This window comes from Citrus clementina, unplaced genomic scaffold (assembly GCF_000493195.1).
Source record: "Citrus clementina cultivar Clemenules unplaced genomic scaffold, Citrus_clementina_v1.0 scaffold_8, whole genome shotgun sequence".
Lineage (NCBI taxonomy): Eukaryota > Viridiplantae > Streptophyta > Magnoliopsida > Sapindales > Rutaceae > Citrus > Citrus x clementina.
Genome location: NW_006262022.1, coordinates 20,172,231 through 20,191,884, shown reverse-complemented (window position 1 = coordinate 20,191,884; position 19,654 = coordinate 20,172,231). Strand labels below are relative to the sequence as shown.

Sequence of the window (19,654 nt, the reverse complement as noted above, 5' to 3'; positions counted from 1 at the left end):
AAATCGACTTCAAAGTGTCAGTATTCTTCGAGGATGAACAAGCTGTTTGATACGAGGGAAAGAAAAAGCAGCCGCAGATTTACAAGATTTAAAATTTGAAGTATTATTAGTGGTGGATATCTTTTTCAAAACGTCCTAAAGTTAGCTGGCGAGTAAGTTAAGGACAGCGACCTTAAGTGTGAGCCATAAATGCAATTAAGATTATAAATAACAAGATTATACTATCATCTAAGCTGCAAATTTAATGATGTTTGCAAGTTAGAAAGTCACGCATGCTCAACTGATTGTCGATACTATCAGTCCTCCAAGAGTTAAGCTACATCGAATGCAAAAAAGAAAGCTAGACAAAGTACTCAAATTAATCCCCACTTGCGCAGCCCTTACAGCCACAATGCACACACTCAACATGTTTCTCTTCCCTCAGGTGCTTAGGAACTCTGCACACACATGTTGTGCCAAAGTTGTGATCCCTTGGCTGTATGCATCGTAGGCAGCAGAGTCGTTCATATCCGGGCTGCATTTCAAATGAAGTATATCAGGGAGAAATATATTTCTATTGAAATAGATTAAAGAGGCTTCACTAAAGGTAATTCAACTAGATGGTATCTAATTAGTATATTCACAAATCATTGAGGTCTAAAGCTATATATATGTTAAGAACTGAATAATATATTTGTTAAAACCCATGTCCCAGAAAAGCTAAAAAGTGCACTAGCAGAGTGAGTTACGCAGATGAACAAGTCAGATATCAGGACTGTTTAATTTTGGATTTCAACATTGTCCCAATCATGGATAAGCTTGAAATTCTGAACCAAAGAAGAAAGAAAATCACTAAACGGTGAATAAGTAAGAAACTCCTTTGCATAATTTATTCATAAAAGAACTGCAAGTATGAACCTTTTTCCACTTAGCGATTAAGTTGCTGTCACCATATCCTTGATCCAAGCAGAACTCGTACAATTCCTTGGAAATCTCATTCCTTTTGTAATAAAGCTCAAATATGTACTGGCTCCTCTGATGCGCAATTTTGAAGATGGGCCACAGTGTTTCACACTTTCTCTTGCCATCATGTGGATCATTTTCAGCTGACAAGCAGAAATCAGAAAATTCTTAATTTTTTTTTTCAAAGTGAGATAAAAAATGAGTAGGGGTCACTGCAGTGTTAGTTTCTGCTTCTCTGAACTAACAAAACATAAAAATTTACTTATGTTATAGATGAATTGAGAGGTCCGGCCAGCCACACATTGGAAGGGTTATTAAAATTTAAAAACAGAAAGAAATCTTTCTTTTCAAGAGCAATGGTGGTCAAATAACAAAGTCAATGGAAAGGGAGAAACAAACAATGCATGAATTTCACTTCCAGTTGAAACCAACCCACAAAAAAATAGCTTAGTTTATTAAACTTCTCTTCTGGATGGGAATCAACATAATATTTAGATAAAGATTAGCACAGTTGGAAGGCCTCTTGTAAACAAAAATTTAAAGACAAAAACAGCAGTTAGATTAATTAAGAACCAAACTCATATGTAATATGTTTAGATTATTTACATTTACTCTTTTAAAAACATAGCCAGAAGAAAGTATTATGAGAGAGTTTAATAAAAGAAAGAGGACATTTCATCAGAATCAGTACCCAACCTTCTCTCATCTTAGCCTCCATCTCACGAAGCGTAGGCGCAATCAACTCCCACCCATCTGGATACTTGGTACGGTTTGTCCTCACTTTAGGCATTTTGCAACCTGTAGCTTGATCAAATCAACCGACTGAATCTGCAGGCTAAAAGGCACAGAGTTTCAAGAGCCTCCTCCAACCTACACATCCAAGTGACCTAACTTATAAATAGATCTGCACGCAACTCAGCAATGGAAATGCAAGTGTTACATCAATCTGGTTCGACAAGAACATTCATTCTCACCAAATGCGGGCACATGGGTAGCAAAAGAAAACAAACAACATAGTTTTGGCCAGACAATTTGGCAGACAAGGACTTCATTTCACTAAATATGTGAATGTTATTTGCTTTTACGGCTTTTTCTAAGGAACTTCCATAAAAAGATTTTCCAAATAAATGCATTTAAAGCCATTAGTCAAAGTAGGTATCAAAAGAATAGGTGACTTCATCATCACTTGTTCAAATGTACAGCACCTTATTGTTCTAAAGATTGAGTCTACAAACTAATGTGACATAGTTCATTACAAAGCAGATGAAACTAACTAGGGCACAGAATCGATTAATGTCATTATAAATCTTCCCTTAACTGACTGCTCCTCCATATCCTTCCGTTCTGCAATTATAAGACAAACCTAACTTAAATTGAAGGAAAAAGAAAAATCTCTTCATTGAACCAACCTAGTTGATAGTTGGGTCTAGTGATCGTATGAATTTAACGGCATCCCTAAAATAGCTTATTACAACTTCAAAACTTCAAAAAAAAAAAAACAGAAAGAAAAAAGCTGAGAGGAAGAAGCATAATGCATACCGATTTGTTGCTCGATTTGCCCTTTTGCTTCTTGCTAGTGTCGATGTGAAGAATGAGCTGCAACTTACACGCGGTGGGCTAATTTACTCATTTTATAAGGGGCTGTATCCTGTAAAGCTAGCAAAATCCTTAATTATGCTACAGCTGCAACAGCCCAACGTACACCTTTTGCTTTTGCTTTTGCCGTTATGGGTACAGTTTTCGGGTTGGAGTGGCAAATTAAGGGCTTGGCTTTTTCAAGCCCATGCCTCAGGCCGTTAGATAAGCAGTGTAAAGGCTGAGCTTAGACCAGGTTCACTATAGGTTTGGGTTGGATTTGAACGAGTTTAGACTTTTACTTATTTTTTTAATTTTTTTAAAATTATTGTAAACTAAAAAAAAATTAAAAATAATCCAGTTGTTATAATTAATAATGAATTAAAATAAATAAATATTTTAAAATAAAATAATAAATAAAGTGAATAAAAATTTAGAGATTTAATTTTTTAGTATTGGATTCTCTAATTCAAACACTCTCAACTAATTAATACTTAAAAGAGAGTTTAGTATTATAATTAAGTTTTTTTATTCATTATTGATATATAAATTAAGAATTTGAGCTTACTTTTTTATATTTTTTATTATTTTTAAATTTGAATTTATTATTCTAATTTATAATTTTTTTTAAATAGAGGACTTGGACTTACACCAAGCTTTTTTTTCCTAAGCCCTTGTCCAGACCCTCATGCGCAAAACTTGAGCCAAAGTTCGTGGGAATGGACCGAGCTGGCTCGGACTTTTTGTCATCCCTATTTCGAGTTCAACTATGGTTATTATTATTTTTATTTTTTATAACTCTATTTAAAGTTTTTGATAAAATATTTATTAGAACTGTGCTCACCCCTTCACCTTTAAACAAAATAAAGTATATAAGCCCATGAGAGGAAATTGAGCATGGTGGTAGTTTGATTTTGAAAATTACTCATTTGCGCATTGAATTACACCTTTGTTGCTTACGACCAAGACAGCTTTTTGCTTATGGAACATATCGAGAGTGAGATTACATGGGGTCATAAGGACGTTCGTTTCATATTAATTTTAATTTTCACCCACAAGTCTCACACATTCTATAGAGTTGAATGCTTGATAGGAATCTTTCAATGACCTTCCGCAAGTCGTTTAACTAGAGAAGCAAATCTTGATTTATAACAATTCTATTGACTATGATACTTCAAGGGCAAGGCCAACAGACGTGCCTATCACACTACATATTGTCAATGATTATTCATTTGAATGGCCATCAAATGATCAAACAGAAACTACAGAATCATACTTCTATGAACATTATTTTCTTCAAATTAGGACTTCTCCAAAACTTTTACAGTTTCCTGGAGACAGCCGCGTGAGGCTAGTTACATTAAGTAGACCCTTACGGTGGTTTAAAAGACTTCAAGCAAGCATAATAAAAAATTAGGAAGAAAGCAAATTAAGTAAACTAAGAGAGCTAGCTCAAACCAAGACTTCCTTTCCCAGTATCAGAAACCAGTCTGAAAAACAATGCACCAATCATAAGGTTTCAACTTCCATTTCGTTGCAATTATTAAAACATAGTAGAGATCAATTTCAGAAGACACTTGTCCAAAGTATAAGGCCGTTGAATTCTTTGAAATATGAGCAGGAAATACCAAAATCCCATTAACAGAAAAAAAAAAAAAAAAAAAAAGACAGCAAGCTTCCTCATTCTTTCTTCCCAATCCCGTGCGACATGTTATAGATCCCTCGTCCCTGAATAACACAATATGTAAATTCAGTTACATCACTACAGATAGAGAGAAAGTAATTCCATTCAAATTTTCTTGATATATTATAGCACAAAGAAGCACACTCACAATTAGATACAATGCACTGGCAGCCAAAGCAATTGGAATGGCGACAGAGGTGATCTTGTCCATTGGCCCTTTCAAGTAGGTGTGTTTATGGATGCTTTGAAAATGCTTCTGCTTCTCCAAGAGCTTCTCCCGTGGCCTAAAGGGTACCTCAGTCTCCGACATTCTACAATAAAGAGTAAGATACCAATAAATATTGTCTGGCCAAAGCAAATTCCTGAATCTCTCTAACAAACCAATTAATCATGCTCTTTCTAACTGAAAAGGCAAGCATGTGATCCTTTTTTTTTTTTTGGAGGGGGGGGTGGGGCACATAGAACAGCATCCCCCAAAAAAAAAAAAAAGTATATATAACCCAATAAGATATATCAAGAAAAATGGTAAAGAACTGCTATCTGTACAAGGCTGAGAAAGAGACGCCCCTTTCATGCAAGCCTCAGTATAAAGGATACAATTTAATAAAAACTACCGAATTCTGATCTCAATTACGTGCGTGTACATTGAAGTTTCAACAAAATGATACTGTACTCCAAAATGATCCAATAAGTACAATTTCCAATTCAAAAAAAAAAAAAAATTGTGATCCCATTGAAAATAAAATAAAATTCTACATCTGTCGTCTACATCCCAGGCTTGCAACAAGTCAATTTTTTCTGAATAGCCTAAATCACAAGAACTTCTCACAAGTCTAGCCCTAATTTTTCTACATTCAAAAATATATTAACGTGAGGACTATGAACCCTAATTTTACGATTCAACCGTTGAACAAAATGAAAAGAGTAGTAATCAAAGGATTATCACACCCTAATTTTGATGAATTTCGAAACAAGCTTTTATCTTAAGCTGAAAACTCAGCAATCACCTTATCACGACCGAATCAAAAAGAAAAAAAAAAAAAGATTTAAATCGCTTCAACAAATATAATTAAAAAAAATATAATCAATTCCACTAGATCTAAGATGCTTAAACGGGGGAGAAGAAGGACTTACGTGAAAAAATGGAAGATTTCGGGCGATAAAATGTACGAACGAGATATCGGTAGCCGAGTCTATCAGCGAGAAGAAACTACCAGAATGTGCAAATGAAGAAGAGTTGAGGAGGCTTGAAATTTCTCTACGGATTTTGTTTCTCTACGGTTTCTAGGTTTACAGTTCACTACGGTGAACGTTAATTACTTGCCACGTGGTGCGGTCAGAGAATATTTTGATCGGTCCATGGGCTGTGGCTAAACACACCGGCCCAGTCTATCTTCGAACGACATCGTAAATAAAAGAAGTGATTCAGTACGGACGAGCGTATGCACACCTCTCCATCCCTCTCTCCTCTGCAAATTCAAGTGTTCAACAATGGCGCAATTTTCAACGTCGTAGCCATATTATCCACTTATCCTCTATTGGCCGATCGCTAGAATGCGCTCCAAGGACAAAATCTCCTACTTTTACGACGGTACCATTCTGTTAATCTTTTTCGTGTATATTAATTAATTTAATTTCCGTTTCTTTTTCTTTTTTTTTTGATAGAATTACAACCGCTGCTATATTCTATTTAGCGCAATTAATCACTGAACCAAAATTCGGCTCATCTCACTACTGAAACTAAAGGCCTAGCTTAGTTCAAGTTCAGCTTTTTTAACTATTCAGGTCCTTTGCCTCCCCCCCCACCCCCCACAACAACACCTTTCTCTAACCAAATACTAGTTAATAAAGTTGTTTAATTTAATTTTCTTTTTCTTTATGATAATTGAATAATTTGAATGTAAAGCGTGGTAGCTGGTAACTGGCATGTAAAAAGAAAAAAGAACCAAAAAAAAAAAACTTGGGTTGCATTGATGTGTGCCTTTAGGTCACGCACTAAATAATTATTCAAGTAAATAATCTAATATCTTTTAAAAACATTAGATTTAATCATGTCGAGTATTATTTGCAAATCTAGAGATTAGTGTTCTTTCTTAATGTGTGCTCCGCTCCCAGGCACACGATAGCACCATCCAATTTAATATGAGTCACTATTCAGTAGTCTTCTATTAAGAACAAGGTGCTAAGGAAGATGTTCTGGATAAGACATACCAATTTTTCTTGTTTATGGATGTTAAGTATGGCAATTAGTTACTTATTGTTCTTTTTTTTTTTTTCTCTTTTTTGGTTGAATTTTAATAGATTCTTGCTTATATTTAAGTGTGGATGTTGCAGGAGATGTGGGCAGTGTGTATTTTGGGCCTAACCATCCAATGAAACCGCATCGGCTCTGTATGACACACCATCTGGTTCTCTCCTATGATCTTCACAAGAAGATGGAAATATATGTTAGTTAGTTGTTTAGTTTTGTTTCATTAGCATAACTTGTAATTATGCAAGACATAAAAAAAAAATTTTTTGGGACTTTGTTGTATAATGCAGCGGCCACATAAGGCATACCCAGTGGAGCTTGCACAGTTCCATTCGGCTGATTATGTTGAATTTTTACATCGGATTACACCGGACACTCAACATCTATTCCGACAAGAATTAACTAAATGTATGGCCTATTTAGCCAAATCTTACCTTATTTTCTTTTTCATTCTTTTTAATCATTTATTGCTACTTCTAATATTGTAATGAATATTTTCCTCTTGAAGGGAATAACCTACTCTCAATGTAAAATCAAGTATTCTATTAGATGGAAAATCTTGAAAAAATTTGCTCCGTTCTTTAGAAATTGGCTGCCCATCTACTTTGGAGCCAATATTTACTTGTTTAAGGTGGTGTGAGCGGAATGAAAGGAAGATAGTTACTTGATCAGATGTTTATTGTTTGATAGTTATCATAGCTTTGCCATGGTCTGTTACTGAAGTTAATTTGATGGTGTGTGATTTGCTTTTTCAATCTAGTTCACAATCATTAACTTTTCCTTGTAGCTGCCTCTTTTTAGCACAATTAATTGAATTGGTTAAAATAAGAAATAAATTTGATATGACATCAGTCTATGATCTGTTTGGTTTAGTGCTTTTCTTTTATAGCTGAACTTATTTAGTCTTGAGTTTTGTTTTCCAACTTATGCTTGAGTTCTTTTGGTTGTAAATTTAACTGAGCGATGCTTGAGTTCTTTTGGTTGCAACTTTAACTCATCTATTTTTACTTTCCTCAGATAATCTTGGAGAAGATTGCCCAGTCTTTGAAAACTTGTTTGAATTTTGTCAAATTTATGCTGGTGGAACAATAGGTAATTTAAAAGGTTCATAGAGCTGCTGTTGAGTTTGGCTTTTCGTCTCCATTCTCCATTAATTTTGGCTTTTCGTCTTCATTCTCCATTCTTAACTACTGGTTTTCCTTTGCATACAGATGCTGCACGTAGATTAAACAATCAGCTCTGTGATATTGCTATAAATTGGGCTGGTGGCTTACACCATGCTAAGAAGTGCGAAGCATCCGGTTTTTGTTACATTAATGACTTGGTTTTGGGGATCCTGGAGCTCTTGAAATATCATGCTCGTGTGTTGTATATTGATATCGACGTGCATCACGGTGATGGAGTTGAAGAAGCCTTTTATTTCACTGACAGGTAGTATAATTTTTTTATCGTTCAATGAATTATAACTACTATGGGATGTAAAGTGATGAGATACCCAATTATTTAAAGCAATCAAGATAAATACTATCTGCAGCTCACTGCTGATTGCATTAGGCTACTTCAAACTTGCAGATACAACCTGACAAAATATTTTATTCTGGTGACATACCCAGATGTAAAGTATGTTTCTCATGATAGATAACTGAACATGTTATGGAGTTAATATAAATTAAATGTATGTGGAGTTCTAATGATAATGTAAATAGTTTCTGTAAGTTTAATTTAAGTTGGTATTTGCAGCTTATGATCAGCTGTTGGGATGTTCTGACTATAGCTTCAAACAAAAAATGTCCTAGATACATGAGTCAAGTTTTTGCTATTTTTGAAATTTATTATTCAAACATGCTAATTAACAAATCAAGCCAGATTTTTCAAACCATGAAGTACTCTTAAAAGCCTATCTTCTTTATCGGTTGAATAGGTTTTCCCCGTGGCACAATATTGTTTTAATCGTATTTTGCTGTTGCTTTTGAAAGAACCTCTTATATATTTCTAAATTTTTTAGGTCTCTAGAAGGCTGGCTGTGGTAATTCCATTAAATGGACTGATAATTACATAGTGCTGACCAAATAGATTAAAGAAACACAGCTGACATTCTGAAAATGGTCGTAGAAATGCATAGATTATGCTACTCAATATGGTTGTTGTTCTATTCAACTCAAATTAACGTGGTGAATTTCAAAATGCAGGGTGATGACTGTTAGTTTTCACAAGTTCGGGGATCTGTTCTTTCCTGGAACTGGTGATGTTAAGGTACTTATTAATGTCTTCCTTTGTTTTCTGTATTTGTATCTTTTAGATGCCAATACCACTGACCTCAGTCCAGGTGCATTGGTAATTATTTTGCTTTTTATGTCAATTTTCAGTGAACTGCTGAATGTATGAATACTTCTTTTGTCTGTTACTGCTTTGCAGTATTCAATGTTTTGTCACATTGTTTATGTCTTTTACTTTAAATTTCTATTGCTCAAGGTTTTTTCAGTAACATGAATATGTCTACATTTATTTTCTTTGTTGTTTGGGAACATCTTTATTAGTTATTGCCATTTTCTTGCCAAAGTTGAAATTGGATTGATAAATAAGAATCATTCTCAATTTCTCATTGAAGGAAATAGGAGAAAGAGAAGGCAAGTTTTACGCTATAAATGTCCCGCTCAAGGATGGAATTGATGACACTAGCTTCACTCGACTTTTCAAGACAGTAAGTTCTGGTCCCAAACATCTAATGGCTGGATAACTTTCTTTTTTGGCTTAATGGTGTCTAAGTGTAAACTTTTCCCTTGGAAATATCTGTTTTGTAGATTATTTCCAAGGTTGTTGAAACATATGCACCAGGTGCCATAGTTCTTCAATGCGGGGCAGATTCTCTTGCTGGGGATCGCTTGGGCTGCTTCAATCTCTCCATTGATGGTGCATAATCTTTGTAGTTGAGACTTTTGTTCTCCCCCTTAATTTAATGCATTTTTTGGAGCTTGTTTGGTGTTCTTTTGTTGAAGACTTGAAGATATCTGCTTGGTCTTGAGTTATTGGCTATGCGTAAATCATTGATGTTAAATTGTTGATATTAGTGTTTCCTTTCTTATGATTTTGCGAGGCTTTCACAGGTCATGCTGAATGTGTTCGATTTGTCAAGAAATTCAATCTCCCCTTACTGGTATGTTTTTATTTGTTCAAGTTGTACATGCAGTTCATTAGTGTCACAAATTTAATGTAGAGAGGAACATTTCCCTGCAGGTCACTGGAGGTGGCGGATACACTAAAGAAAATGTTGCTCGGTGTTGGACTGTTGAAACAGGAATTCTTTTAGATACAGAGCTTCCCAATGGTATGCCAATTTAATCTTTTGCCTCAATTGAATATTTCAGTTTCATTTATTCTGAATTACATTTTCTAACTTTTACGTTAATTTGATGTTTCTTGCAGAAATTCCAGAAAATGAATATATCAAGTATTTTGCCCCCGAGTGTTCATTGAGAATTCCAAATGGACACATAGTATGTAGTTTCAAAGAAATTGATAAATTTATTCTCTTCAATAAACAAATTCTTTATTTTATTTTTTACATTTAATCAGCTAGGTTAGATACATTCAAGTTAAGCCTAGCAAGAGCTAATCAACATGGTCTATCATGTGAAATTTATGGTCTTTATGATATTGACCCTACAACCTTCCTGCGGATGGTCTGCAACCTTCCTGATGATGTACTTCCATTTTCTTTGATTGAGCAGGAGAATTTGAATAGCAAATCATATCTTAGCACGATTAAAATGCAAGTACTAGAAAATCTTCGTTCCATACAACATGCTCCAAGTGTTCAGATGCAAGAGGTTAGTAATATGACAATAGTTGTCAAACAAATCCAGTAATCAGTGAGCCTAATAATGTTTGTAATAGCTGACTGATTATTTATATATTGTTACTTTTGCTTGGTTTTTCTACACATCTTGCGAAGTTCCTTTCCTCTTGTACAAATTACAGAATTTTTGTGTTACATCCTTGCTAACCATCTAGCATTCACATCACTCATGGCTCATTCAATTGCTTTTTACTCATCATTGAATTTTTGTGTTACATTCTTGCTAACGATCTGGCATTCACATCACTCATGACTCATTCAGTTGCTTTTTACTCATCATTCATCAATTTGTTGGCTGTCTTCTGATTAGCTGTGACCCAGCAATAAGTTTTCCTGGTTATGGATTACTTTCTGTCTTTTGTTGCATCTGAAATGATGATCCATTCTTCACAAAATTTATGATGGGGTAAAGTTGTATTCAATTAACAGCAATTTTATATCCTTAAGATCCAGTTGTTATTATGGATTACTCATGTTAAATTATATGAGATGTCTAGAATAATGAAACATCTATGTTTGATCAGGATGGCCTAAAACTTTGAACTCCTCTTGATTTGGATGGCAACTTAGAGGTTATTACATGCCTGCTAATATGTGGTTTTCAGTTTATCATTCTCTGGCTGCTGATAGCAGTAATTTATGAGTTTCAGGTTCCACCCGACTTCTATATTCCTGAATTTGATGAAGATGAGCAGAACCCTGATGAACGAATGGATCGTAAGTTGAATCCCTGAATTTTGCTCTGTTGTGCCTGTTGCCTACACACTAACTCTTTCTCATATGATCTTTAAAATTTCTTTTTCATCATGTGATTCTTTGTTTTCCTAACTCAAGTAATTGTCTTTTCAGAGCACACTCAAGACAAGCAAATCCAGCGTGATGATGAATTCTACGAAGGAGACAATGATAATGATCACATGGACGTTGGGTAACGCAACGGAGCAATTTTTTTCCCCTTTGGAGGGCAGATTCGAGTTAAGTGTTGTAATTAAATTTGAATTAATGGCTAGCACCTGGATAATTAGGAAAAAGTTATCTATGATGCATCTGTTCATATTGTTTCACCTTAAAATCTTTTGTTTTTGACTGAATTGTAGAAGTATTTTGTATTCTACCCATTGTTTTAGGCAGGATAACGATGCAAGTTCAACAAAATTGAGCATGTTGCCATCTTGATATTGAAAAGAATTGGTTAAATTATCTACTAGGAATCTGCAACCATTGAATTCAATTATCCTCGTGGCTTCTTGTGTTTCCGTGCAATATCTATTTTCGAAAGCACAACAATGGAGTAGTTATTCTGTGATTATTGACATGGAAAACTTTATTTTCCTTTTTGAACTTTTGTACACCCATGTAAAAGCAAATGCTTTATAAGCATCTACTTGCTTTTATTTATTAGTTCCTAATTCTGTTTTACAACAGTTATGTATTACAAGTATTGCTATACAAAGCGCATGTTTATACTTTACAATCTGATCAAACTTTCAGAAGTGTAGCTGGGAGTTTCAATGGAGCGGGAGGGCATTGTACAGTACCGTGGTTGGATGATTGATATGTCCTTATTCATTAGCCCACATATGGAGTCACTATCATGAATTAGTAAAATTACTTATTTAACCATCTCGCCATTCAATAAATGAGTGTCATAGTCCTTGACAATGAACTTTCTTAAGAAATTATAAGGGAGGCTGATGCTACAATATTTACTCTTCAACAGTGGCAAACAAGTAGTAGCCTCCGCTGATTCGTTTGCTCTCCATGTAAAAGTGATAATGATGTGCGGCAACTGGTATCAACGGACATGATGAGCAAAGCTTGTTCTAGATCTTTAGCGGCTGGCTGTTCAATCAACATGATTATGTACTCCAGTCTCCATAAATGATGCATGACAAGGCAGTGTGATAGGCCCATCAACCTGTAACCCAAACTCCTCTTCAGACTAACTGCAATAGTTGTCTTAAAATCACTTTTTGAAGATACACCGTTTAATTGTGATTTGAATGAAAATAATTAAGAAAATATAAAAAAATTATAGGGATACAAAAGTTATTTTAAGGAATGGGAATCCTCATTTCTAACTCCCCATGAAATTATATTCTTATTACTTATTCTCAAATTGTGTGGGACTCATATGTTTTATTTTCATTTTAAATTATATTTTATTAAATAAACATATGTTTTATTCATATTTCTTCATTCTCATTCCCTAAACTCTCAAGTAAACACACCATAAAAGAATCATGAAGCGCTTTTGATCAGCCGTGAACACTACAAAATGGCCCTCACGGTCACGGGCTTCATTTCTGGTTACTGAAACTGAACTTCCCATCCTTTTCATCACAGCAAAATTTTCCCATTTCCTATAACATATCATGCTGGAAAAGCAGGACTTTCGCGCAAAATAAAATGAAAAGGGATATATACACACATATATATAACAGTTTGAGGCCTGCGGACACTTCATTGTTGTAGTTGTTTCTAGGGAATCACTTGCAATTACATTAACTAAGCACTTTTGTCTTATGACCAATCAATGTTGCACTTGCTGTCTCATGGCAGCCATTAATTGTCCTACTGAAGAGTAAAACAAAAAGGTAGAGGTGAAAAAACAACAAGGAAACAACCAAGTTACACGATTAGAATGATGAAAGTGATTCAAGTGACTATGCTCTGTAGCAAGATCAAACACTTTGAATACAACTATGAGAACACTTACAGTACATTGCAACTTAGTACTAATAGTACCAGCTTGAAAATGACAGCATATCTAGTTTAATCAAGGTGGGTTTTAGAGAATCCATGAACTAACATAAGCATATTGTTGGAGACTTAAATTCAACATAAAGAATATCTTTTGAATTTCGCCGCTTCTTCTCAGTCCATCCACAGACATATTTAATTTGTTGCAGAATTGACATTACTTAACATTTGCTTTTGTAGTACTACATCAAAATTGTAACATCTTTACACCATGTCTAGAGTTGATATCTTCAAACTTCAATAGGTATAAACCAGTGTTTGTACTTTGTAACTTGTAAGCAACAAAGTGACAGAAATGTCAACCAAATTGCAACTCTTATATCTGCCCATTTCTTTCTGAGAGACCAATCTTTCAATAAGGGACGCTGATCAGGTGGACACTGTCACCTGTGCCTCAATTTTGGACCTACAAAAAATAGGAGAATCAATTCTATCTTTAAATGTAAATTAGTTAAATGTATGGGGCCAAATGTTAGTAACCCTACATCTAATAACCCAAGATTGGGCATACAGTTTGTGGCCCCAATTGCAAAATCCATTATGCTTAGCCCAATCGTGAATCTTCGCTTGTTTGGATCCCGAGAAATGTCTTTATACTACAAAGCCCTCCAAATTTTCTAGGAGAGGAAAAGATAAACGAAACCTCCAAATCATTAACTAATTGAAAAAAGGTGAGTACTATAGCTATTCAACATCTTAGTTAGTAGTTTGACTTTCATCTTGCGTGACTTTTATCTTGTGTGACTTTCATCTAATTTCTTTTGAAGAAAAAAAGATTGATTTTTTGTTTAATTTACTGAAAACAGTTTCATTAACAGCATCTGGGTTTGTTTAGTGTGATTAAGTGAAATTGTTTCGATGGTTTCTGGATGTTTTGCAATTGATTGATTACTGTCAAGCAATTTATTTGTGTGTTTGTGTATGTGTTTGTGTTTGTGCTTTACTAGGTTGGGAGGTTATCATCTTTGGAGGTGCAAGTTGAAGTTTTTTTTTCACCGAAATTTAATTTTAATAAGACGAATGACGGCTGCTGGGGAAGCAGTTCTTCAGGTTTTATGGGGGGCTTCACCATGTGTGAATTCATTTGATCGGTGTCTCAACATTTCGAGTTCAGGTGTTTCATTTAAGTTTAATGTAAAGTATGCAAAGAATAAAGGGACTGGCTACGCAGAGTTGCATAATGGTCTAAAAAGCCGCTGGAGGGTCTGTGCGTTTCATGGTGTAGATCGTGATTCACATGGAAAGACGGGTTGTAACAGGTTGAAGTCTGGCTGTTGCAAATGCCGACGAATTGAAAGTATTGATGGTTTAACTGTTGATAATGGAAGACAACCATCATTTCCAAATAAAAGTGAATCTAATGAGCCGAATGTTCAAGATTTCAAGTTGGATCGGCAACTGAAAAATGGAAAAGCAGGTATTTCATCGAATGATAAGTTGAATGCTTCGGGGTCAATAACAAATACAGTCCATAAGGTTTGGGCAAAGTCAGTTGAGGACGAAGCATGGGATTTACTTAGAGAGTCTATTGTGTACTATTGTGGAAATCCTGTTGGAACAATTGCTGCCAATGACCCAAATGATTCTACCATTCTAAATTATGATCAAGTCTTTATCCGTGATTTCATACCTTCTGGGATAGCTTTCCTTTTGAAGGGAGAATATGATATTGTACGGAATTTCATCCTTCACACCCTCCAGTTGCAGGTAATATACAGCTTAGATGTCAAATTACCATTTCAACCAGTTGCCTGATACATTTAGATAAGTATGAATGATTATATTTTTCCTCTTCGCCTTTGTTTCCATAAATTCAGGTTTAGGACTGGAAGTTCTTTCTCGTAATGAAAACCGCTCATCCTGATCAGTTACTGTGTTATACTAGAAAATGCCTATATGCCGTGTTCTAGAAATATTTGTACTGATAGAATTGATCTTTTGATATATTAGGTTCTGAGCCCATTCTTAAAGCGTCATTTGAGATATATTTATGAAACCTTTTAGGTGGACGTTTGTCCCAAATAGATATTATAAAATAGATATGTTGATTTGTCTCAAATAGTTATTATATACATTGGTGTTTAAGGGATTTGGTTTAGGATTTCACCTGACTTATCTGCTCACATTGATTGGTACAAATGCTGGTGCATCCTGTCCTCGAATTCAAATTCATGTTTATGCTTCCATGGATCTTACTACCTGAGATTTATGTTGGAAGCAAGAATTTCATTTCTTGTATCACTTTGTTGCATTCATACTACCTTGGCTCTTATTCTTCCATGTAATTAAATAACATGTATTGCAAGGATAGAGCTGGGAGAAAACCATGGATTGCCACAGTCCTGGTCAAGGACTGATGCCTGCGAGTTTCAAGGTGCGCACTGTTCCACTTGATGGTGATGATTCTGCAACTGAAGAAGTTTTAGATCCGGATTTTGGTGAAGCTGCAATTGGCCGTGTTGCACCTGTCGATTCTGGTTAGGAATTTTTAATAGTAAATGAATTTACAACTATTTTTATTGGAATTGCTGTTGCACCAAGGAGTTTCTGTACAATTTCTGATTTTACTTCCAGGACTGTGGTGGATTATATTGTTGCGAGCATATGGAAAATGCTCTGGGGATCTTTCAGTACAAGAGAGAGTTGATGTACAAACTGGGATTAAAATGATTTTGAAGCTTTGCCTTGCCGATGGTTTTGATATGTTTCCAACTTTATTGGTAACGGATGGTTCATGCATGATAGATCGTCGCATGGGAATTCATGGCCATCCTTTGGAGATTCAGGTTAAACTTCTTTATGTTTTGAACTGTTTAGTGGCTCGTTTCATTATGCTTTCTCAGTTCCTTAGTTCCTTTCTGCTACAAGTTTCTGGTGCATGGATAGTGGCAACCTTCTTCCTTCATTTTATGAAAAGTTATGCCACTAATTCTTGTGATATCTTGTAGGCACTTTTTTATTCAGCATTACTCTCTGCACGTGAGATGCTTACACCAGAGGATGGATCAGCTGACCTTATTAGAGCTCTGAACAACCGTTTAGTTGCTTTGTCATTCCATATCAGGGAATATTATTGGATTGATATGAAAAAACTTAATGAAATCTACCGGTACAAGACAGAGGAATACTCATATGATGCAGTTAATAAGTTCAATATCTATCCAGATCAAATTCCTCCATGGCTGGTGGAATTTATGCCACATATAGGAGGCTATTTGATTGGGAATCTGCAGCCAGCCCACATGGATTTTCGTTTCTTTTCTCTGGGAAACCTGTGGTCTGTCGTAAGCAGTCTTGCAACGGTGGATCAGTCACATGCCATATTGGATCTTATTGAAGCAAAATGGGCAGAGTTAGTAGCAGATATGCCCCTCAAAATATGTTATCCTGCTCTTGAAGGCCAGGAATGGAGAATTATTACAGGCAGTGATCCCAAGAACACGTACTGTCACTATTTTAATTGTCATGATGTTATTTTTATTTTTTTGACTTCTGCATTTTCTAATTACCTGATCCTGCCACCTAATCTTGACTTCATATTTTGTTACAGTCCCTGGTCTTATCACAATGGAGGTTCTTGGCCAACTTTGCTCTGGCAGGTTAGTTACTATGGTATTTATGAGTTTCACTAAAAAAAAATTCATTAAGCTTCCTTTGGGATTTCAAAATTGTTTTACTAAATTAACATCGATATCATGGTGTTGTCCTCAGCTCACTGTGGCTTGCATAAAGATGAATAGAGTAGAGATTGCTGAAAAAGCTGTCAAACTTGCTGAGAGACATATATCTGGAGACAAGTGGCCCGAATATTACGATACCAAGCGAGGAAGATTCATTGGGAAACAGTCGCGGTTATATCAGACTTGGTCAATTGCAGGGTATCTTGTGGCAAAGCTCCTGCTGGACAACCCTGCTGCAGCAAAGGTCCTTGTAACTGAGGAAGATTCAGAGCTTGTAAACGCCTTCTCTTGCATGATCAGTGCCAGTCCACGGAGGAGGAAACGTGGTCGGAAAAAGCAGACCTTCATAGTATGAGTTTAGACTGTGAAGCTATGATGGGTCCGGCTGAGAATTTTGTTCTTGCTGCATTTTGGAATTGGGAGAGTAGGCCTGTCTTACTTTGGGAGACATAGTCCGCGGCAGTATATGTCCCTTTGGTAAACAAAGTCCACGGCAGTATATGTCCATATGGTTGGTTGTAAAATAGTTATCTTTTGGCGAATACTATTTCTGTGAAATTGATATAGTTACTGTGTGTTACCTGAAAGTAGCATGGCTTCACCAACTTACAATTTTCCTTTTGGATTTAAAACTTGTTTTTATCTATTTCCTCCTGTAAATTGTTGTATGGACCTTATTAACGACAAAACATTCATAACGATGATCCTTTACATTCTTCATTTTAACAAATAAAAGCACATCTATATTCCAAATTCATAAGATGCAAAATGATCGCACACTGCAATAATTTAAGACACAAAATGACATCTATATTCCAAATTCATGAGAAGCAAAATGATGTCCAAAAATGAAATGCCGACTTAGAGAGGGCAAGAATTTCACAGCAAAGCTATGAAGGCTATTGAGAGTTAAGACGATGATAAAAGGTGGATGTACTGTACATGATACACTTTACATAGAATAAGACAAAATGTCTTGCCCCCAACCCCAGGAATAGACGCCATCTCTTAACCAGGAGTTAAGAATTAACAATGTCATTGTTCTCTGCTAAGATGCTGTCCAACAGTGACTCACAGGCATCTTCAAGTAAATCTAAAACCTGTCGCAGAAAGAGATGGTGTCAATAATGGATACTGCATCTCACATATGCTTTTATGCTGGTTAAATCACAGAAAATGTTGAGCAGACCCAAAGAAAATAATTATGGAGGATAAATGCATCTCTCATTAGCAATAAATAAATCACATCGTGAATTCCCGTGCCAACGTTGGTGAACCAAACATGTCCTGAAAATGTCTTCAGAAAAAAGCTTCAAGCATCTTTAAAAAGTAAATTTAGTTAAGCAATTAGAAGAAACAAGTATTTGTCCTACAATCACTAATTGATTGCATCACAATTATGAAACATATCATCATAATCAATCTTATGGTGATATGTAAGTTCTTCTGCTCCTTAATATGGACAAAAAGGAACACAAAGAAACTGTTTGTGTATTCTCACTTTTCATGTTTTCACTATCAAAATACACTTATATTACCTTCTCAAAACCTTGAGGTCCACCATAGTAAGGATCTGGGACTTCGGTTTCATCATGTTTCTTACAATAAGAGCACATTAATCTGACCTGCATTACTCATACAGACACGTAAGATTAAAGATTTGATAACACAAACCACAGTCTACCAAACTCCACAAGTATATTAAGAAACCTTTTTATGTGCTTCTTCCGGGAGCTGCTCTCTAAATTTCCACCTATTAAAAGCCTCCAATATATCCTCTACACAACGTAAATAAACAGAGAACCATCCAAATCAAATAAGCCAAAAATGTTCAAAAAGAAAAGACAACTGAGAAACATAACGCACGAATAAAATCTCAATACTGTTATACGTCTGTTTTGCTTGTCCATTGCAAGTATAAGATCAAAATCTTTAAAATCAGAAGGCCTGATTGGTCTCGAAATAGATGTAATCTCAATCCCACGCCTCTTAGAGGCTGCCCTCATTCTTGAGTCTGCCGGATTTCCCTTCAATAACAACAGAAACAATAAATCAGGGAGAAAGATTCGTTGTGTTTGTAACTGTTGTGCTTTTACTGAATATTTTAAGAGCACTGCAGCTAAAATATTCAGTAAGCATCCACGTTTGCTTAGCAGCTAACGCTAAGCCAAGATACCGACTAACACTGTATACTCATTTATAATTCAACAGCCACTGAAATCAAAAGCCACGACACTTCAATCCCAAGCATTCCCGTCATTGTCTTGAAACTATTTATCCTAAAAGTTTAAACTTTAACATAGGCTCTTAAATATAAGACCTCTTGATCACCGTACACTAATAAAAATATTTTTCCAGAAAAGAACTATAAAACATAGAGATACCTCATGATAATCAATGGTGCCAGCAGAGTCAATATTGAACTTGGAATCAATGCCTCTCTTTTTGACAATATCTCTAAACACGCCCTCGGCAGCTGGGCTTCTACAGATGTTACCTAAGCACACAAACAAAACAGAGAAGGGTTTGGTGGTCGCTGCAGAAGAAGCCATCGATGCTTTTATCAAACACCCAGATGAAGAAACGCTAATGGGCTTGTAAATTTGGTGAAGGTCTGTGAGAAATTTTGTGTTATGCAGAGATGGCCAGTTTCGGGTTGGCCGAAGAAGAGTGAGAATTTGGGATTTTAGAGAGAGACGATGCGAGTAATGGCAAATTCGTAATTTTCCGAGAGATGGCAGTGCGGCGCTTGTAGCGTGCGGTGACGCCCGCATCCTTAGGTATGCGTGGAGGCAGTTTTGGGCTTTGGACCAAAAAGTGTGAACGTTTTTGGGTTTGTAGTTTAATATATTTGGCTTAAACTTCAAACCTCCCCCTCATTTTCTAAAAAATATTAATGTACC

General features: G+C 35.6%; 5 protein-coding genes across 12 annotated transcripts; 2 read left to right on the top strand and 3 right to left on the bottom strand.

Annotated features, from left to right (window-relative positions):
• Positions 1–116: 116 nt before the first annotated feature.
• On the bottom strand, positions 117–2,641 carry LOC18034419 (protein BUD31 homolog 2). Of its 3 annotated transcripts, none has more exons than XM_006424246.2 (4): positions 2,482–2,641; positions 1,639–1,846; positions 898–1,085; positions 117–514 (listed from the first exon to the last, which is right to left on the bottom strand). In XM_006424246.2, the coding sequence occupies exons 2-4, from the start codon at positions 1,730–1,732 to the stop codon at positions 359–361; spliced, it is 438 nt and encodes a 145-aa protein (XP_006424309.1). In that variant the 5' UTR covers positions 1,733–1,846; positions 2,482–2,641; the 3' UTR covers positions 117–358. The 3 variants fall into 3 exon arrangements, with proteins under 3 accessions (XP_006424309.1, XP_024033738.1, XP_006424308.1); XM_024177970.1 differs by having other exon boundaries at positions 1,639–1,777; XM_006424245.2 differs by having other exon boundaries at positions 274–514; positions 1,639–1,812.
• Positions 2,642–4,024: 1,383 nt separating this feature from the next.
• Positions 4,025–5,481, bottom strand: LOC18035102. The gene is made up of 3 exons (XM_006424244.2): positions 5,336–5,481; positions 4,350–4,512; positions 4,025–4,245 (listed from the first exon to the last, which is right to left on the bottom strand). The coding sequence occupies exons 2-3, from the start codon at positions 4,509–4,511 to the stop codon at positions 4,198–4,200; spliced, it is 210 nt and encodes a 69-aa protein (XP_006424307.1). The 5' UTR covers position 4,512; positions 5,336–5,481; the 3' UTR covers positions 4,025–4,197.
• A 117-nt stretch (positions 5,482–5,598) lies between these two features.
• On the top strand, positions 5,599–12,313 carry LOC18034716 (histone deacetylase 9). Of its 6 annotated transcripts, XR_002904351.1 has the most exons (16): positions 5,599–5,792; positions 6,536–6,648; positions 6,743–6,860; positions 7,470–7,544; positions 7,664–7,883; positions 8,642–8,705; positions 9,061–9,153; positions 9,254–9,362; positions 9,557–9,606; positions 9,687–9,777; positions 9,876–9,946; positions 10,181–10,279; positions 10,959–11,025; positions 11,158–11,282; positions 11,800–11,910; positions 12,029–12,313. XR_002904351.1 is itself a non-coding variant. In XM_024179567.1 (15 exons), the coding sequence occupies exons 1-14, from the start codon at positions 5,756–5,758 to the stop codon at positions 11,238–11,240; spliced, it is 1,290 nt and encodes a 429-aa protein (XP_024035335.1). In that variant the 5' UTR covers positions 5,599–5,755; the 3' UTR covers positions 11,241–11,282; positions 12,029–12,312. The 6 variants fall into 6 exon arrangements, 5 of the variants coding, with proteins under 5 accessions (XP_024035335.1, XP_024035334.1, XP_024035336.1 ...); XM_024179567.1 differs by lacking the exon at positions 11,800–11,910 and having other exon boundaries at positions 12,029–12,312; XM_024179566.1 differs by lacking the exon at positions 12,029–12,313 and having other exon boundaries at positions 11,800–12,011.
• Positions 12,314–13,583: 1,270 nt separating this feature from the next.
• Positions 13,584–17,397, top strand: LOC18033608 (alkaline/neutral invertase E, chloroplastic). The gene is made up of 7 exons (XM_006424241.2): positions 13,584–13,742; positions 14,019–14,778; positions 15,383–15,548; positions 15,646–15,857; positions 16,020–16,513; positions 16,622–16,670; positions 16,783–17,397. Exons 2-7 carry the CDS (start codon positions 14,092–14,094, stop codon positions 17,104–17,106), a joined length of 1,932 nt encoding a protein of 643 aa, XP_006424304.1. The 5' UTR covers positions 13,584–13,742; positions 14,019–14,091; the 3' UTR covers positions 17,107–17,397.
• Positions 17,398–17,544: 147 nt separating this feature from the next.
• Positions 17,545–19,579, bottom strand: LOC18035328 (putative low molecular weight protein-tyrosine-phosphatase slr0328). Its single transcript, XM_024179138.1, has 5 exons — positions 19,136–19,579; positions 18,643–18,778; positions 18,462–18,529; positions 18,290–18,376; positions 17,545–17,851 (listed from the first exon to the last, which is right to left on the bottom strand). Exons 1-5 carry the CDS (start codon positions 19,523–19,525, stop codon positions 17,771–17,773), a joined length of 762 nt encoding a protein of 253 aa, XP_024034906.1. The 5' UTR covers positions 19,526–19,579; the 3' UTR covers positions 17,545–17,770.
• Positions 19,580–19,654: the final 75 nt, after the last annotated feature.

What these genes read in the sequence shown, in the direction of transcription:
- LOC18035102 (XM_006424244.2), bottom strand. Translation starts at nt 4,511, where the DNA reads ATGTCGGAGACTGAGGTACCCTTTAGGCCACGGGAGAAGCTCTTGGAG. An exon ending in CCAGTGCATTGTATCTAATT is followed by an intron (nt 4,246 to 4,349) that starts GTGAGTGTGCTT and finishes TGTGTTATTCAG; the next exon opens with GGACGAGGGATCTATAACAT.
- LOC18033608 (XM_006424241.2), top strand. Translation starts at nt 14,092, where the DNA reads ATGACGGCTGCTGGGGAAGCAGTTCTTCAGGTTTTATGGGGGGCTTCA. An exon ending in TTCACACCCTCCAGTTGCAG is followed by an intron (nt 14,779 to 15,382) that starts GTAATATACAGC and finishes TTGCAAGGATAG; the next exon opens with AGCTGGGAGAAAACCATGGA. An exon ending in TGTTGCACCTGTCGATTCTG is followed by an intron (nt 15,549 to 15,645) that starts GTTAGGAATTTT and finishes TTTTACTTCCAG; the next exon opens with GACTGTGGTGGATTATATTG.
- LOC18035328 (XM_024179138.1), bottom strand. Translation starts at nt 19,525, where the DNA reads ATGCGGGCGTCACCGCACGCTACAAGCGCCGCACTGCCATCTCTCGGA. An exon ending in CGGAAGAAGCACATAAAAAG is followed by an intron (nt 18,377 to 18,461) that starts GTTTCTTAATAT and finishes TGAGTAATGCAG; the next exon opens with GTCAGATTAATGTGCTCTTA. An exon ending in GACCTCAAGGTTTTGAGAAG is followed by an intron (nt 17,852 to 18,289) that starts GTAATATAAGTG and finishes TTTCTGCGACAG; the next exon opens with GTTTTAGATTTACTTGAAGA.
- LOC18034716 (XM_024179567.1), top strand. Translation starts at nt 5,756, where the DNA reads ATGCGCTCCAAGGACAAAATCTCCTACTTTTACGACG. An exon ending in TCACTCGACTTTTCAAGACA is followed by an intron (nt 9,154 to 9,253) that starts GTAAGTTCTGGT and finishes TCTGTTTTGTAG; the next exon opens with ATTATTTCCAAGGTTGTTGA. An exon ending in CTTCAATCTCTCCATTGATG is followed by an intron (nt 9,363 to 9,556) that starts GTGCATAATCTT and finishes AGGCTTTCACAG; the next exon opens with GTCATGCTGAATGTGTTCGA.
- LOC18034419 (XM_006424246.2), bottom strand. Translation starts at nt 1,732, where the DNA reads ATGCCTAAAGTGAGGACAAACCGTACCAAGTATCCAGATGGGTGGGAG. An exon ending in GGAGGCTAAGATGAGAGAAG is followed by an intron (nt 1,086 to 1,638) that starts GTTGGGTACTGA and finishes TCTGCTTGTCAG; the next exon opens with CTGAAAATGATCCACATGAT. An exon ending in TAATCGCTAAGTGGAAAAAG is followed by an intron (nt 515 to 897) that starts GTTCATACTTGC and finishes TTTGAAATGCAG; the next exon opens with CCCGGATATGAACGACTCTG.